This window comes from Sander lucioperca, chromosome 17, assembly GCF_008315115.2.
Source record: "Sander lucioperca isolate FBNREF2018 chromosome 17, SLUC_FBN_1.2, whole genome shotgun sequence".
In the NCBI taxonomy this organism is placed as follows: domain Eukaryota; kingdom Metazoa; phylum Chordata; class Actinopteri; order Perciformes; family Percidae; genus Sander; species Sander lucioperca.
Genome location: NC_050189.1, coordinates 20631592 through 20648984, shown reverse-complemented (window position 1 = coordinate 20648984; position 17393 = coordinate 20631592). Strand labels below are relative to the sequence as shown.

The window sequence follows — 17393 nt, the reverse complement described above, 5'->3', positions numbered from 1 at the left end:
TCTGAGGTTGGTCAGAGCAGTTCTAACACCCATTTCCTCTGTGTAGGGTGGGGTAGCAGCTGCGTGGTTTCTCCTCCTGCAGTTAGCAGCTCAGTTAGTCTCTTGTTAGTTTATAATCACAGACATGAATGCTGTTGAGGAAATATTGTTAATAAAGATTATTTCCATACATGTCATCAGGAGTTATCATTTCCCTAAAGTTACAGACTTGGTCTTTGTATCTGAAATCAGTTTATTGTCATAAACACATGTATCAGCTGTTGATGGATCTGCAGACAGAAACAGCTGATCATCACCAGTTACAATGACCACACACACACACACACACACACATACACACACACACACGTGTTTCATCGTATTCATGTTCTTTTACATTCAGGTGTGGGTCGTTGCTTATTTTTCATCTCAACATTTAGTTTGTTGTCTATCGTCACGTTCATGTTGTGGTTTAGTACCTCGTTTTGAAACTTAATTTAAAAATTAATTCATCTGCTTTATTGCAACTAAAGTAAAGAAACTTTTTCTCAAACTGTGTGGAGAGGAAACCACAGCACTGGGCCACAGTCACAGAGGAAGGGGGGGGGGGTTTACTTGACGACATATTTCAATAAGCTGCATTTAACAAAGTGTCAGGATGGAGGGAACATCTCTGCTGTGGCTGCTCTGTGAGGAAACTGTGAGTTTTTAAAACTTCTGAAACAAATACATAATAAAAAGAAAACCGAGGAATCTATATTTAAGTTAAAATTGTAAAGGTCAACAGTTGTTGTTGAGACAGCATGTTAGCATTTAGCATGTTAGCCACAACCAGCATGCACCTGTTGGTGAAGTAACATGGCAGCAGGTGTCTTCTTCTTCTTTGGATTTACGGCAGACTTGACGCTGCAATGGCGTAATAGCTGCCCTCCACAGTTTATTACCAACATTGTCTTTACTTATTAATATCTTACTATAAAGTCCAATACTGCGTAGATAGGCCATCAACTTCTTTACTTAGTCCAGTCATTAAAATTTAGAATGGAATGTACCGAAAAGGAGTGTGGACCAGGATATCTTCTTAATCATGATAATAAATTAACACTTGATAATGGCCATTTCTTGATATTTTTTGTAGAAAATCTATTAAATCCCACTGTGATTTTATCTTTGTGAAGTTTTAAATCAACTTCCTCATGTTTCTGAATCCCAGCAGGTGTGTTTGATTTGCATCACTCAGCGTGCTGGACGGGTGGAGCATGAGGCTAATGTGTGAGTGTGAGAATGACTGTCATAGGGCTGAACAAAGGTAAAATATGTAATGTTTCTGCAATAATAACTTATTTTTATGTTTTTATCTGAGCAAATATTTCAAGAATCAATTATGGAGTCATTTTGTTTTTACTTGAAGAAAATTTATTGACAGAAAAAGTACCTTAAGTAACATAACTTTTCCATTTCTTTAAAGCAACAGTACTTTCGCCCAAGTAAAATGTTATATATATACATATATTATTATTATATTATTTATAAACCATCAATAAACATTTTTTGGATGTCTATTATGAAGTTGCATCTGATGAAAATAATGCCTTTTTAATGGTTAATAATTTCTAAACATTATTTAGCTATTATCAGTGTACAAATTATCAAAAAACATCTCTTTTAAATGTTTTGCCAAAAAAGATTTAATGGGGCCAAATTAATGTTACTTGATGCTTTATAGACCATTTATTAAATATTATTAACCCACTGCAGCAGCTGTAACAATACCACCGAGTAGAGCTCCCAAGGCTCCCAATCCAATGTATAGGCCTACACGAGATGATTCTTCATCCTCCGGACCTGGAGTTGATTCTTCAGCCTCAGAACCTGAAGATAATAAAACACATGAGTCAGTAAATGTGTGATAGTGGAGCAGTCTTCATCCTCTCTGATGTTAGAAACTGCAGCTACAACCTGATACTCACCTGCTGGATCTATAACATGCAGACGGATGAATTTGATGGTTCTGATTGGCTCAGAGATGATGATGGCTCTCTTTTTACGGCTTGAATCATCTGGTTTAACTCGACACTCGTATATTCCGTTGTCCTGTCTGCTCACAGCCTTTAGAATTAAAGACGCGTCTCCGCCCTTCAGCTCTCTGTCCACCAGCTCCACCCTCTCCTTAAAGTCTGGATGTAGTGTTTCTGTTTGCTTATATTTATAAAAGAGGAGGACGTCTGGCTTCGGGTTAGCTCTTCTCCACTCTACAGCATCAATGGAGGAATAAGCAGTCCGACATGGCAGAGTGGCATCCTGTCCAGTTTGCACTTGTACCTCAATCAGCTCTGAAAAACAATAAAGAATAATAAATAAATAATAAATAGAATGTCTTATTTTAAAAGGATTTCCACAGCCTGGAGACTACAGATGGCCTCTGTCACATGACTGTGTTCCCACAATATCAACAAACTGTCGTGGAGACACGTAAAGCTAATCAATTTCTAACCAATCAAATTTAAGCATGTCATTGTTTGATTCAATCTTACTACTTTCACAGTCAGCATCAAACGGCACTAACTAACAGACACTGAGTGTCCTGCTGTATAAACAAAGTCTACATGAATTTTCACAGTCAAAGCTGATATTTACCAGAAGCTGCTTCAGACAGAAGGAACAGCAGGATGATAAATGGAGCCATGAGAGCAGAGTATGTCAATCCTCTCCTTCCCTGTTCTCTCTGTTCAATTGATCTGATTCTACACAGCACTTCACTTTAGTTGGTGCGTAGCGTACGGTCTCAGGATCGATGCAGAATGATACCTGGTACGGTCCGAGGATTTATATCTATGTGAGTGGGTGGATCTACACGGCACTGCACAGCACATTCTGTTACACAAAATCTAAAGGGCAGGCTGCACAAAGTGGAGCCGTACCCCCCTCTCTGAAGACATCGGTAGTCCTGGGGTCGAGGGCAGCCTTCCTATAGGCTCAACATATGTTGATATCAGGTTATTAAAATTCACACCTGTACACATCTCCCTCCTATTCATTTGAAAACTCTTGACTGGCTGACGATGGTAAAAATATTCATTAATATGAAGATGCTGCTTAATTGTGAATAGTACTACAAAAGTACTCCTCACCACAAAGAGACACTCTACAAGAGGAAGCTTGAAAGACTTTAATCCTCTTCATTTGAATAGTCTTAACAGGCAGAAACACATTTGTCTACAAAGTACCATGGTGCATATGTGATCAGACAGAGCTGTTCTACAGGTTGAAAAACACGAGGCTCAGTGCACTGCCTTTGTTGTTGAAGACGCCCCCATCAGACCAATTTGCGACTTTTGTTATTCTTGCTAGGCAACCACAAAATTAACCATCCTCAGTCAAATGTGGGGAAGAGAAATTTTCTTTTTTTCTTTTCTGCAAAAAACATGAAGCGCAAACTGCCCCAGGCTGCTAAAACTGGCTCTGTTCTGATGGGGGCCTAACTGTTGTATCTAAAAAATCTAAAGTTTATACTGACCTTGGTTTTTTTTTTGTGCAGCTCAGCAGTGAGGTCAGAACTGAAGAGGAATGAACCTCAGGTTAGTTTGAGTTTGTGATACGAGACATTCAAAGTTCAAACGATTAATGAAAAGAGACTAAACAACTGGCAGCAAAAGCATTTACACAACCTTTCAAAATGACTTGCATCATTTCTTCTCGTAAACTCCTAATTTAAGTTAAATAAATATCCAGTATAGCTACTAAATGTTAAAACAGCTTGTCTGTGACGTGCTGTGTTGTGATTGGTGGATTTAAACAATAGGAAAAATATGTTTTAAACCACCGTGGTGCTGCACTCACACACATATATAACAGTGTTATATCTATGAGAGCAGCAACACATTTCCTACATCAGGACACCTGGAGTCTGTTGTTCTGTTTTAGAGACGCTGACTGAGGAAGAGATCAGATCAGATCAGCTGTTCTAATCTCAGGAGATGCTAAGACCTGAACTATTGATTAGAAGTTGATCAGCTTCATGTGTCTCAACAACAGCTGTTGACCTCGTGGTAATAAAGTCTCCTGTGATATCTCTGCAGTTGAGACAGATCAGTGAACGTCTCCATCAGGTGAGACTCTACAGAGACCTTCTGCAGGGACACACCTGTAGACAACTGTTGAAACAACATGACTTTTTATTATTAATAGTAGTTTATTATTGTTTTTCAGACCTGATTGAGGTAACAGTGAACCCTGGACATGATGTCATTCTGTCATGTCAGGCTGCTGATTCCTCCATCAGAGCTGTAGAATGGAGCAGACCTGACCTGAAGCCACCAGAGTACGTCCTTACAGAGATGGACACGTGGATCCAACCTACCAGCATTCATCCTTTAAGGACAGGGTAGTGTCTTTAATTCTGAAGAATGTGAGAAGCAACGACACTGGAACATACGAGTGTCGAGTAGCATCAGCTGAAAAAAGAGATCCATCATCGACTCTGAGCCAATCAGAACCGTCCGTCTGCAGGTTCCAGAGCCAGGTGAGTGAGTCTCTCTCAGTGAGTTTTCCTGAGTATCAGGTTGTAGCTGCAGTTTCTAACATCAGAGAATAGTTCAGTCGGTTCCACAGCTGAGGGCCAGCAACAGAAAAGGCTTTGTCACCTTTTTGGTTAAGCCGGGACCGTGGGACATGGAGGAGGCCTTGGCTGGAGGATCTGAGGGACCTGGGAGCTACGTGGGGATGAATGATATCTGCTATGTAGCTGGGGGCCAGGGCGTGAAGAGCTTTAAAAACCATCAACAGTATTTTAAATTGTAACCTAGACTGGACTGGAAACCAGTGCAAGAAGGCTAGGACAGGTGTAATGTGTTCTCGCTTTTTTGTGTTTGTGAGCAGCCTAGCTGCTGCATTTTGGACCATCTGAAGCCGTGCCACCAGAGTCAGAGGGAGACCAAGGTAGAGAGAGTTACAATAGTCTAGGCGGGAGGTTATGAAAGCATGGATGACTTTTTCCAGATCATTGTATGACAGAACAGACTTGAGTTTGGAAATTATTCTTAATTAGTAAAAACTGGTCTTTACAACAGATGGATGAAGGCTGCTCCACTATCAGACATTTGACTCGTATGTTTTATTTTATCTTCAGGATTAAACAGCGGACGCTCCAAGGATGAAAACTCCATGAATGATGTCCCTGAGGATAGAAACTCCTCTCCTGGAGGCCTCCTCGTTGGACTGGCAGCAGCTGTTCCAGGTGTTCTGCTTCCTGTAGTTGTTTCAGTGGGTGGTGTCCTGATATATAAAAGACATAAGAACAAGAGATCAGGACCACCTGCTGATGTTTATAAAGCATCGTCAGAAAAACAGTTACTACTACCACTAAGTTACTCTGGATAACACTAGAGACCACTGAACACATTTACAAAGACAGACTGGTGAGAGAGGACAATAACATTATATGTGACTACTACTACTACTACTACTACTACTGACTACTGCCATCTAGGCGTCATTTCTGACCAAGAACAGATCCAAATTCTCTTTGGTACCACAAGCCATAAAAGCCTTAAATCAGTCAGAATAAGCCAGATGTCCAGCTGGCCTGGTCAGACCCAACAGTGTGTAATGTATTGTAGTGTGTGATGATGTATGTTATCCTGTTATGTCTGTCGGTGACTGATGGAGGGACTATCTGTTTGTATCATATGTTTGATGTCCTGTCATGAAGTGCTGCAAAACCAACTGCCCCACGGGGACAATAAAGTTATACTACTACTACTACTACTACTACTACTACTCTATATTGTACTGCATGTCTTTGGACTTGAGTGTCATTAAGTAAATTATGACGCTCATAATGCAACATTAGCATTCAGTTGTGTCCAGATTCTCCATGTGACAGTCGGGGTGAACTTTCTTGAAAATCAAACCCATACGATTATGTAAATGCTGCTATCTGTAGTCAGCTGCTGTTAGCTCGTTAGCTTGGTTAGCTGTACAGCTGACTCAGCCCCGGGCTGCAAGGAGCCAAACCCAGAAAGAGAACCCTCTCTGTGGTGTATTCCCTGTCATAAACTGGCCTCCCTGTCAGTCTCAGAGGCCGGTTCACTTAGAGGTCCATTAACCGTTAACCAGCGACTTTTGGCGCACTTCCTGGGAGCCTGGGATGGATAAACAAACACAAGACTCTCACCCAGGAGTCCGCTGTTTGTGTACTGTGACGGTACGCGATCTGTGCTGCCTGCACGATCCGATATGTGCATAAATACGTAGAAACGTGACGGTTTCCCTAAACTACTTGTATCACGCCTGCGTTCAACATTAACTTATTGTAAGTTTAGTTACGTATGTAACCTACTTCACTAAGGTCACGTTCAAAACAAGCACAAATGTAGAATAGAATATAATACCTTTTATTGTCACTATACACATGTACAGTGAGATTAAAAGTAACTCCTTCTCCAGTGCCAACATGTACGTAAAATAAATATAACATGGAATAAAATAAGTAGTGCAAAAAAAGGTAAGGTGCACAGTTCTGAGACGCTATATACATACAACACAATAACTAAATATGGTTTTATATACAGTGTTGTATTTAGTGTGGGTTATTGCACATTATTTGAATATTGCCCAATAGTGGTGATCAGGGGTGGAGCTAGACTCTCAGTACAGTGGGGGCGGAGCTTCATCATGGGGCCCTCTGCTACCAAGTCATTTTAAAATTGTAACCGTTAAAAACAAACAGTAAAATATCTGATGAATGCACATTATAATGTGTCACTGGTTGAGCCAAGTAAGTCTATATGTCTAATAGAACACAAAGAAAAGACACAAGTTAGTATTGATGAACTAAGAAAGAAGTTTGCCAGTCAAGTAGAAATGTTTCAGCACCACGGACAGAGACAGCTGATGGACAGAGACAGCTGATGGACAGAGACAGCTGATGGACAGAGACAGCTGGTGGACAGAGACGGCTGATGGACAGAGACGGCTGATGGACAGAGACAGCTGGTGGACAGAGACAGCTGGTGGACAGAGACGGCTGATGGACAGAGACGGCTGATGGACAGAGACGGCTGGTGGAGAGAGACAGCTAGTGGACAGAGACAGCTGGTGGACAGAGACGGCTGATGGACAGAGACGGCTGGTGGACAGAGGCGGCTGGTGGACAGAGACGGCTGATGGACAGAGACAGCTGGTGGACAGAGACAGCTGGTGGACAGAGACAGCTGGTGGACAGAGACGGCTGATGGACAGAGACAGCTGGTGGACAGAGACAGCTGATGGACAGCGACAGCTGATGGACAGAGACGGCTGATGGACAGAGACAGCTGGTGGACAGAGACAGCTGATGGACAGCGATGGTGCTGAACAGGCCAGGTGAGCTCAATCAGTGCCACACTATATAACTGACATGGCTCTATTATCTATATGTTTGATAAGAAGAGCTGGATTATTATAACATGAGATCATCTGCAGTAATTAGCTTCTGTCAGATAATAATCTGCAATGTGTCACTTTGGCCCCCGTTCTCGTCAAGTGACGCAAGATCGGCAGCGTTTGAGGGGCCCCTGATTGGCACGGGGCCCTGGGGTGGCCACACCCAAGCACCCACGCTATCTCCGCTACTGGTGGTGATCATATTCAATGAGTGATAGATATTGAGAGTAGTGATATTGCACAGACATCTCATTAAACAGATTTGGTCCTAGACAGCTGGTTGAAAGAGCTGGAGGTGAACAGCTCAGAGTCCAGGCTCATATAATCATTAAAGGAAACGGAGAGGCTGAGAACATTACAAAAAAAAGATGCTGGAAAACAAATATATAGGAATTAATGTTCCAATGGGCAAGGGTGTAGCCAAATCTGTGATTAAATCAGAAAATTATTCAAATATGGCAAACTGAATGGGAGGCAGAGCTTAATGCCAGACACTACCATAAAATACAGAAGACTGTGACCAGGAAATGGGTTACTGCGCTGAGTTTACACAAAAGGGAAGAAGTGGTCTATATACCAGACTGAGACTAGGTCACACAGGACTGAATGCTACCTTACACACAGTAGGACATCATAGATATATATCTATGGTAGGACATGGTAATAGATTATACATAGAATACCAAGACAAAGAAGATGTAGAACATGTACTTTTTGTATGCGAGAAATATAATGATAGTAGAATAAACTGGCAGGAAATAGAAGGAGAGAACGCAATACATGATATACTTGAAGAAAAGGGAATGACAAGGGAGAGACTTAGAACTTGACTTATTTATCTTAATAATACTGGTATAATATAATAATATGGTTTGAATGAATACAAGCCTAGACTCTATGAAGTTCATGGTAGTACACACTCCTGTACAGTTGATGGTGGTATACTACAGAAGTAGTAATCTGACAAAAAAAGAAAAAGAAGAATAGGTAAACCAATCAGAGGCAGATTAGGGCGGGACAAATCTTCGCTTTGCAAAAAAATCAAAACACAGGTCCCGTTTTCTTCAGGAGATACCGGTTCTTCTTCTCTCTGTGAAGGAGATAACGGATATAAAGGAGATAACGGATATAAAGGAGATAACGGATATAAAGGAGATAACGGATATAAAGAAGATAACGGAGGATCTCCCCTCTCTCAGCTCTCATGGCTCCATTTCTCTTCCTGATGTTATTTCTCTCTGGAGCAGCTTCTGGTAAATATCAGCTTTTATGTGTACGTGCAGTTTATGTCTCAAACCCCCCCCCCCCCATACAATGTCCTTAATTATCAACCTGCTAAACCACCTGCTGCTTAACAGGTGTTTATAGTAATCAGTGTGCGCGTGACAAGTCTGGCGCTCAAAAAAGTCATTTATTAAGTCATTTTTGTTGCAAATGTGCATTATTTACAGGCGAAACAAATGGCAGGGCGACTCCGTTCTTCGGAAACGATTGTGGCATTTGCATATAAATAACATGTATATCATTTTTTTTTTTTTTTTTTAAATTAAGGTTATTTTTAGGACATTTTAGGCCTTTATTTTGATAAAACAGCTGAAGACATGAAGGGGGGGGGGGGGGGGGGGACATGCAGCAAAGGGCCGCAGGTCAGAGTCGAGTCCGGGCCCCCTGCGTCGAGGACCGGACCTCTATAGCCTATATGGGCGCCCGCTCTACCAGCTGAGCAATCCGGGCGCCCCCGGTACTAATTTACTCTCTGCGACGTATATATACATACACCGTTCTAACGTATTTCATACATCGCAGCCTACAGATGCGGTCTCAGGCTCATCTTCCTGACATCTGTTATACGTAGTACAGATGTCAGGAAGATGTGCCGATCAATTGATCCTGCATTAACCCATGTAACAAAACTGGTCAGTATAGGTCCCACGAAATTACTTGAAATTCCCTTTGGGGATCAATAAAGTATCAATCTATCTAAATATCATGAATTGCTAAAGTAAGATGGATAAATCATACACAATTACTTATAATATTACATTTTATTTATAAAGCCCTTTTCAGGGTAGGCCTATAGGCAATTTACACAAGTTGAAATTATTATAGCAAATAGCACACTGTAACACATTAAAAGCTATTCTTGTATGTAGATAGATTTTGAGATAATCATCCTACTGTGGTCTATACTAAGGGATAATGTACAAAACCACTATTAAAATCTTAAACCAGAGTATTTTTAAGTCTGAGACTGTGGGCTTCCCTCAGGCAAAGAGCTGGGAACGGCGTGCAAGGCTTGAGTTGTGTCTTCTCTCGTTTGGTGGATGTGTCTCTCGATTATTGGCTGTTTTCCAGGTGATAACCAATCAGTAGAGACGTGTCTGTAAACCCGTGGTAACAGAAATGTCCCAAGCACCCTGTTTCAGCTTAAATAAACGTCACTTTCTCAAATTTTGGATACCTATGGGATCATGGTAATGTTATTTGAACCCAAAGACACTGAACAATTAAGCCAAGAATAACATTTATTTATTAAGAAAATTCATTATTTTTCTTAATCTGTAGGAGAATATACAGTATTTCTCTGTTTTGACTACACAATCGTGAGCTGTGTATCCCTGCTCTTGCCAAGAAAAAATTTGGGTTTTGTGCGTATTAGAAGAAGTATCTTTTAATGCATGGAAGTTTTTTTCCAGCAGAGGATTTTATTTTTTGTTTCTTCCCCCTTTGTTTTTAAGCCAATGTTGTTAACATAGTCAAATTCTCTGCTAAATTTTCCTCTGAAGCTCCAATTCAGCCTTTCAGTATAATTGAACAGTAAGGTCATTTGGCCAGTAGGGGGGGCTGCAGTCTGTGCAGTTTCATTTTGGATGAAGTTCAAGAGCCACAACAGGTGGGATGTTTACAGTAGAAGGGATACAGCTACGGCCAAAAGTTACGCCAAAATCCTGCAAAATCTAGACTAATATAATCATATATTTGTTATACTTTTACCCAGGAGAATGTGTTTTGTTCCTCTAGAGTTTTAATTCAAACCATGACCTGTTTCCTGAACTCAACTAGTCGTTTTGGTGCCTAAACTTAACTGTCGTCACCGTAGCTGTATCCCATCTAGCCTCAAATGCTGTTAAAGTGCCATTCTGACAGTTTGTACACTACCGGTCAAAAGTTTGGGGTCACTTAGAAATGTCCATTCCTCTCCATTCCAGACAGAATACCAGCTGAGATCAGTTGCATTGTATTTTTTTAAACTGGGCAGCAGTTTTCAGATTACTTCATGAACTTACATAATGTCGAAAGAGTTCTCGACTGTTGTAGACAGAAGTGGCTGAAGAAACGCTTGAAATCCATGCTTTTTGGTCTAAACGTCATACCCAAATTAAAAGTGGTACAGCTCCCATATACTCTGACACTCTGGGGTCAGCCTGGTATCATTGGAAAGGTGATTGATGTGGGTGTGTTTGTGTATTTGAGAAGTGTTGTATTTAGTAGTTTTTTGGCTTTTTTCTTTGCACTTTTCAAATGGAAATAAAAAAACACATATCTGTAGAAAAAAATTCATATAAAATCCATTTTAGAGTCTTTTCAGAGTCTTTTGGCTTCTGGATTTCTTCTGTAGTAAACTGAGACATGTGTTGTCTGTCACCTGTCAGATGGGTTTACAGCAGTGTATTTTAATAATTGTACAGATGTATGACTTGGACAGAAATTAAAAAAAAAACTCCATTGTAGCCTCTGTGACTCTGTGTCAGTAAGGCCTAGAATCACCCTGAGAGTGTTTCCTTTCCAATGATACCAGGCACATATATCCTGGATCCATGAAATAACTGGCCTTTCAAAATAAAAGTCTGCCTGCCTCTATGGGAATTTAACATAGGGGTGTACTTACTTATGCCCCCTGTATTTTAAGGAAGAACATTTATTTATGTACCATACATTATTCATTCACAAAGAAAATTGGTGTCTTTAAAAATTGGATTTTTCCTCATTTTTGAATTAAGGCTTTAAGATCAATTTCCTAAAGATGTTTTTTTTATTGCTGTTTTTAGTCAACTTTAGCATGGCTTCATAAACTTATTCTGATCAGCACTGTATATTACATCTTAAATATATTCAAATTAATTCATTTTAAGCTAATTTGCAAACGTTGTAAAATGTCACATTTGAAACAGATTTATACTGATATATTTATATAGTGTTAGATTGTTACACATCGGTCCGACTCCTATCTATAAAATAATCTGCCAACATGTTTCCACGGCTCTGATTGGCTGGGTGAATGGTCCCATTTTAGATAGAGATTACCTCGTGGTAATAAAGTCTCCTGTGATATCTCTGCAGTTGAGACAGATCAGTGAACGTCTCCATCAGGTGAGACTCTACAGAAACCTTCTGCAGGGACACACCTGTAGACAACTGTTGAAATAACAGGACTTTTTATTATTAATAGTAGTTTATTATTCTTTTTCAGACATGATTGTGGTAACAGTGCACCCTGGAGATGATGTCATTCTGCCATGTCAGGCTGATGATTCCTCCATCAGTGTTGTAAAGTGGAGAAGAGCTGACCTGACGCCATATAACATCCTCTATTGCAGCGATGGACATTTGGATCCAACCTACCAGCATTCAGACTTTAAGGACAGGGTGGAGCTGGTGGACAGAGATCTGAAGGACGGAAACGTGTCTTTAATTCTGAAGTATGTGAGCAGCATCGACAACGGAACATACGAGTGTGGAGTTGAACCAGCTGGCATCATCAACTCTGAGCCGATCAGAACCGTCCGTCTGCAGGTTCCAGATCCAGGTGAGGTAGTCTCTCTCAGAGAGTTTTTCTGAGTATCAGGTTGTAGCTGCAGTTTCTAACATCAGAGAGGATGAAGACTGCTCCACTATCACACATTTACTGACTCATATGTTTATTCCTCTTCAGGTTCTAAGGATGGATATATAAGTTATCTAACTTGGCCTGTAGGCTGATGAAGATGCTTTTATCAACATCAGATATTAGAATAGATATGTATTGCCATTAGCACAGGTACAGAGCCGTACAGGTGCTTTGGAATTCATGTTTTGTGTTGGTATTTTATTCATATTTACATATTTATTTGTATTTATTGTATTATTATTTAGTCAGTATTCTCTATAATACTGTCCTATTGTTTAACGTACACATTTTTATTTATTGGACTCATAATTTCTTTTGTGATTTTGTTTTTAACGGCCAGTATTTCTAATGATCTTTTTTTCTAAAAGACCATTATTTGAAAACTAAAATCACATCGTCACACCATTTTAAGAAATGTATCAGTATCGGTATCGGTTAGAATTATAAAAAGTTAGGTGTAGCCCATCCCTAATCGTCCCACGGTTTCTAACTTCACAGTTAAGAAACAAAGGGTTGAGAGGGACAGAGACACAGGGGGGGGGGGGTATTCTTCATTATGTGTGTATGTTTCATAGACTCCTAACTATAAAATAATCTGCCAACATGTTTCCACGGCTCTGATTGGCTGTGTGAACGGTGCCATTTTCACATCCCAGTCTTCTAAAGAGTAGACCTTGTGGTAATAAAGTCTCCTGTGATATCTCTGCAGTTGAGACAGATCAGTGAACGTCTCCATCAGGTGAGACTCTACAGAGACCTTCTGCAGGGACACACCTGTAGACAACTGTTGAAACAACATGACTTTTTATTATTAATAGTAGTTTATTATTGTTTTTCAGACCTGATTGAGGTAACAGTGAACCCTGGAGATGATGCCATTCTGCCATGTCAGGCTGCTGAACCCTTCAATGTTTTAGGTTGGACCAGAGATTACTGGAAGCCACGTATCGTCCTCTATTACAGAAGTGGACTCTTCGATACAGACCACCAGAATCCAGACTTTAAGGACAGGGTGGAGCTGGTGGACCGAGATCTGAAGGACGGAGACGTGTCTTTAATTCTGAAGAATGTGAGCAGACACGACACTGGAACATACAGGTGTCGAGTTGAATCACATCTCATCATCATTGGCTCTGACCAAATCAGAACCATCAGAACCATCAGAACCATCAGAACCATCAGAACCATCAGAACCATCCATCTGCAGGTTACAGGGCCAGGTGAGTGAGTCTCTCTCAGTGTGTTTTTGAATTATTGTGCGTTAAATACAATAGAAAAATACAATGAAAATATAAAGCTACATAAATAGATATGAATTTTCTTGGTAAAGAAGGTGACAGTTCAGCTCAACAGTCAGCTCTCATGGCTACAGACTTCTCAAGAGTAATTATTGACTGGGATACAAATAATACAGCCACAATTTTACTTTGTGTTTATGTATAATGTCTGTGTAATATAATGTAATATATATATTAGAACTGCACGATATCAGGATATTATCTAATTGCGATTATTTTGACTGATATTGCGATATGATTCACGATATTGGAGGGAATGATCATTTTTATATCATTATTCTCATTTTCATTGAAAAAAAATAAACTGATTGAAGTGTGATTTTTTCGCGAGGATCTGTACCACACAAAGATGTTTTCTGTAGTCTGTAGGATATGATTTGTAGGCCGGGACATCTCTGCAGCACCACACTACTTCATTCAGAATGGTTAGACACATATTTTGCCTTAACAAATATTGCGCCCCCCTATACATATATATATATATACATATATATATATATATATATATATATATATATATATATATATATATATATATATATATATATATATATATATATATATATATATATATATATATATGTAGTTGCTGAACTCCAGTAAGTAGGGATGAAGTGATTCTTCTCTCTAATACAGATGATGCTGAAGCCTCAGCAAGCTAACATTAGCTAACTAGCCGTCTGGGCGGACACTAGATTACTAAGAGTAAACAGCTTAATGTTTTCATTCACACACTTATCGAAGTAATGAAAACACATTGCTATCGTAGATGGGTGACGTTAGCATTAAAGCACATTGGGTGGAATTAGCAGGCTAGCTAGCTACCAAACAAGCTAGGTAACGTAATGTTATTATCACTAACATAGCGGACTCATGGAGAAATACATCAGTTACTGTCATGAACGGTAATCATTGATAAAGAATCCGTTAGTCCAACATGAGTTTAACCTGCTTCTTTATTGACAAGCATACACGTTTTTACTTGTGATTCCAGGCGCACCCCGATGACGTCACACCGCGACTACGGTGGCCTGCAGTCGCTTATCATTAGATCTCCCCCTTAACGTGGGTAAACTACAATTCTTAACCTGAGATACACATCTTATCACGTGAACATTAATATCATGAACTTAACAGTCTTTAACTCTAGGACTCCGGGGTAGACTGTCCTCGGTCCATAGCAACGTAGGGATTATTCTGCCCTCGATAGTTGCTGTTCCTATGTGGATATGTTGGACAGTCCTTGAGTGGTTGCTGTATAACCTCAGCGTCACCACATTGACTGTAGACTCAAGATATTTAAACAAATTTCTGCATTCCAATCATACATCACATGTAGTCTAAATAAGTACTAATGACGTATGACATACATTTAGCATAAACAGAATGTCATATTGGTTTAACAGTCAATGTCTCATACCCATTATTTCTTTTCTTTGTCACACATACTCTGTAGAACTGAAGAACGAAGTGTGATGTGTCTAGGCGTCTCTATATCTATGTGGAACCCTAACAGCCACCCCCCCTGGATGTCACCAGCACTGCTCCGTGTGGAGTTGAAGGCTGTGGAGCACCCCCTGCAGCTGGGTCTATATATATATATATATATATATATATATATATATATATATATACACACACACACACATGGGAAAAGTACACATGGGAAAAGCACCTACATTTACATATTGTGAATTGTTTTTGAATCGAATCGTGACATTTTCTGAATCGTACACCCCTGAGATTGTGACTCATCGGTCCGACTCCTATCTATAAAATAATCTGCCAACATGTTTCCACGGCTCTGATTGGCTGGTTGAATGGTCTCATTTTAGATAGAGTTGACCTTGTGGTAATAAAGTCCTGTGATATCTCTGCAGTTGTCTGCAGTGAGACTCTACAGAGACCTTCTGCAGGGACACACCTGTAGACAACTGTTGAAACAACATGACATTTTATTATTAATAGTAGTTTTTTATTGTTTTTCAGACCTGATTGTGGTAGTGAATCCTGGAGATGATGTCATTCTGCCATGTCAGACTGATTATTCCTTCATCAGAGCTGTAGAGTGGAGCAGAGCTGACCTGGAGCCAAGAAAGTACGTCTTCTTCTACAGAGATAGAGGCATGGAGACACACCAGCATGTATCCTTTTTTGGCAGGGTGCAGCTGGTGGACAGAGATCTGAAGGACGGAGACAGGTCTTTAATTCTGAAGAATGTGAGCAGCATCGACAACGGAAAATATAAGTGTTGAGTTGAATCAGAGTTGAACCCTGACCAAATCACAACCATCATAACCATCAGATTCATCCGTCTGCAGGTTCCAGAGCCAGCAGGTGAGGTAGTCTCTCTCAGTGAGTTTTTCTGAGTATCAGGTTGTAGCTGCAGTTTCTAACATCAGAGAGGATGAAGACTGCTCCACTATCACACATTTACTGACTCATATGTTTTATTATCTTCAGGTTCAAACAGCAGACACTCCAAGGATGAAAACCCAGTGAATGAAGTCCCTAAGGATAGAAACTCCTCTCCTGTAGGCCGATACCTTGGACTGACTGCAGGTGTTCTGGTTCTTGTAGCTGCTGAAGTGGTTGGTGTCCTGATATATAAAAGATATAAGGACAACACATCAGGACAACCTGTTGAACTTTACCTTTAGAAAACTAGAACATTTACTTGAGTAAAAGTTGCTTCAAAGAAGAAGAAAAGTACTTTTACTTTAAATACATTTTCCTCAAGTAAAAACAAAACAACTCCATATTCAAAAATGTGTTCAGATAAAAGTCAAATGTAGGTCAGTTCAAATGTTTAAGATCAGAGTGATGTTTGACTGAAGAACACAGAGATGTTCAGACAATATCAACTCAGCAGTAGTACACAGAAATACTTTTGTCCATTAAACAGATTAAATTTGATAATATTATGTATGTAACTGAATGTAACAATAATATACTCAACACTGAGCTGTATCCCAGCAAGCTTTTAAAAGAAATATATATATATATATATATATAATATTTATATAATAATATATATTATAATATATAATTAATATATTATATATAGTATACATTGTGAATATTGTTGTTATTGTAATTATAAAATCATCTGATGATCAGAATATCTCAGGGGGACATAGAGGACGAATCTGTCTCTAAATAAGACCTTCAACTGGATTTATTATCTACTAAGTAGAATTACATGATGTTTTGTGAAAGAAAATGTCAGCTAAAAGCGTGATCTTATATTTGACCAACTGCATGAAAAATGCTTGTTGCATAAATAAGGGGAGGGGGGAGGGACAGAGAGAGACAGAAGGAGGGAAGGAGCAGGAGGGAGGGCGTGGACTATTGCAGTTTCAACATTTAAAGGAACCACATTCCTATCTGTAATTACAGTTATTATATCCATAGCATTTCTCCAGGTCAAAATGATATTCTCACTAGTCAGATATCTACAACTTTGATTGTTGAAGTTAAAACTTCAAAATGTTGAATATTTGAAATACATGTTGACTGATACTAATGTCATTTCAAATAACTACAATTAGAATGATGACTTGAAACAATGCAGTCGCAGAAATCTATATCTAATCTCTGAATGCGCTTTCTGTAAAAAAATCAGATCAAGATATTTCCCATTTATTTTGGAAATGTTCCCACACAGAAACATTCTGGTCAGACGTCCTTCAATTTATCCAAACCTATTTCGTTACAGATTTCTCATTTTGTTTTAAGGATGTTTCCTTTGGTGTGGTGGAGCTTAAGACGGACAAGGAAGGGAAATATTTTATTATTCAGTG

At 39.5% G+C, this 17393-nt stretch overlaps 3 protein-coding genes across 3 annotated transcripts in view; 2 read left to right on the top strand and 1 right to left on the bottom strand.

Annotated features, from left to right (window-relative positions):
- The window catches only part of LOC116034141 (hemicentin-1-like), a 1482957-nt gene that overhangs the window by 534442 nt on the left and 931122 nt on the right, over nucleotides 1-17393 (top strand). Inside the window, exon 18 of the mRNA XM_035993823.1 lies at nucleotides 13132-13184. Within this exon, the coding sequence (XP_035849716.1) occupies nucleotides 13132-13184 (53 nt within the window). The remainder of the gene's footprint in view (nucleotides 1-13131; nucleotides 13185-17393) is intronic.
- The window catches only part of LOC116034453 (Fc receptor-like protein 5), a 245863-nt gene that overhangs the window by 69422 nt on the left and 159048 nt on the right, over nucleotides 1-17393 (top strand). The gene's annotated exons all lie outside the window — the stretch shown is intronic.
- LOC116034454 (coxsackievirus and adenovirus receptor-like) lies at nucleotides 1295-2801 on the bottom strand. Its single transcript, XM_031277147.2, has 3 exons — nucleotides 2617-2801; nucleotides 1950-2312; nucleotides 1295-1851 (listed from the first exon to the last, which is right to left on the bottom strand). Exons 1-3 carry the CDS (start codon nucleotides 2663-2665, stop codon nucleotides 1724-1726), a joined length of 540 nt encoding a protein of 179 aa, XP_031133007.1. The 5' UTR covers nucleotides 2666-2801; the 3' UTR covers nucleotides 1295-1723.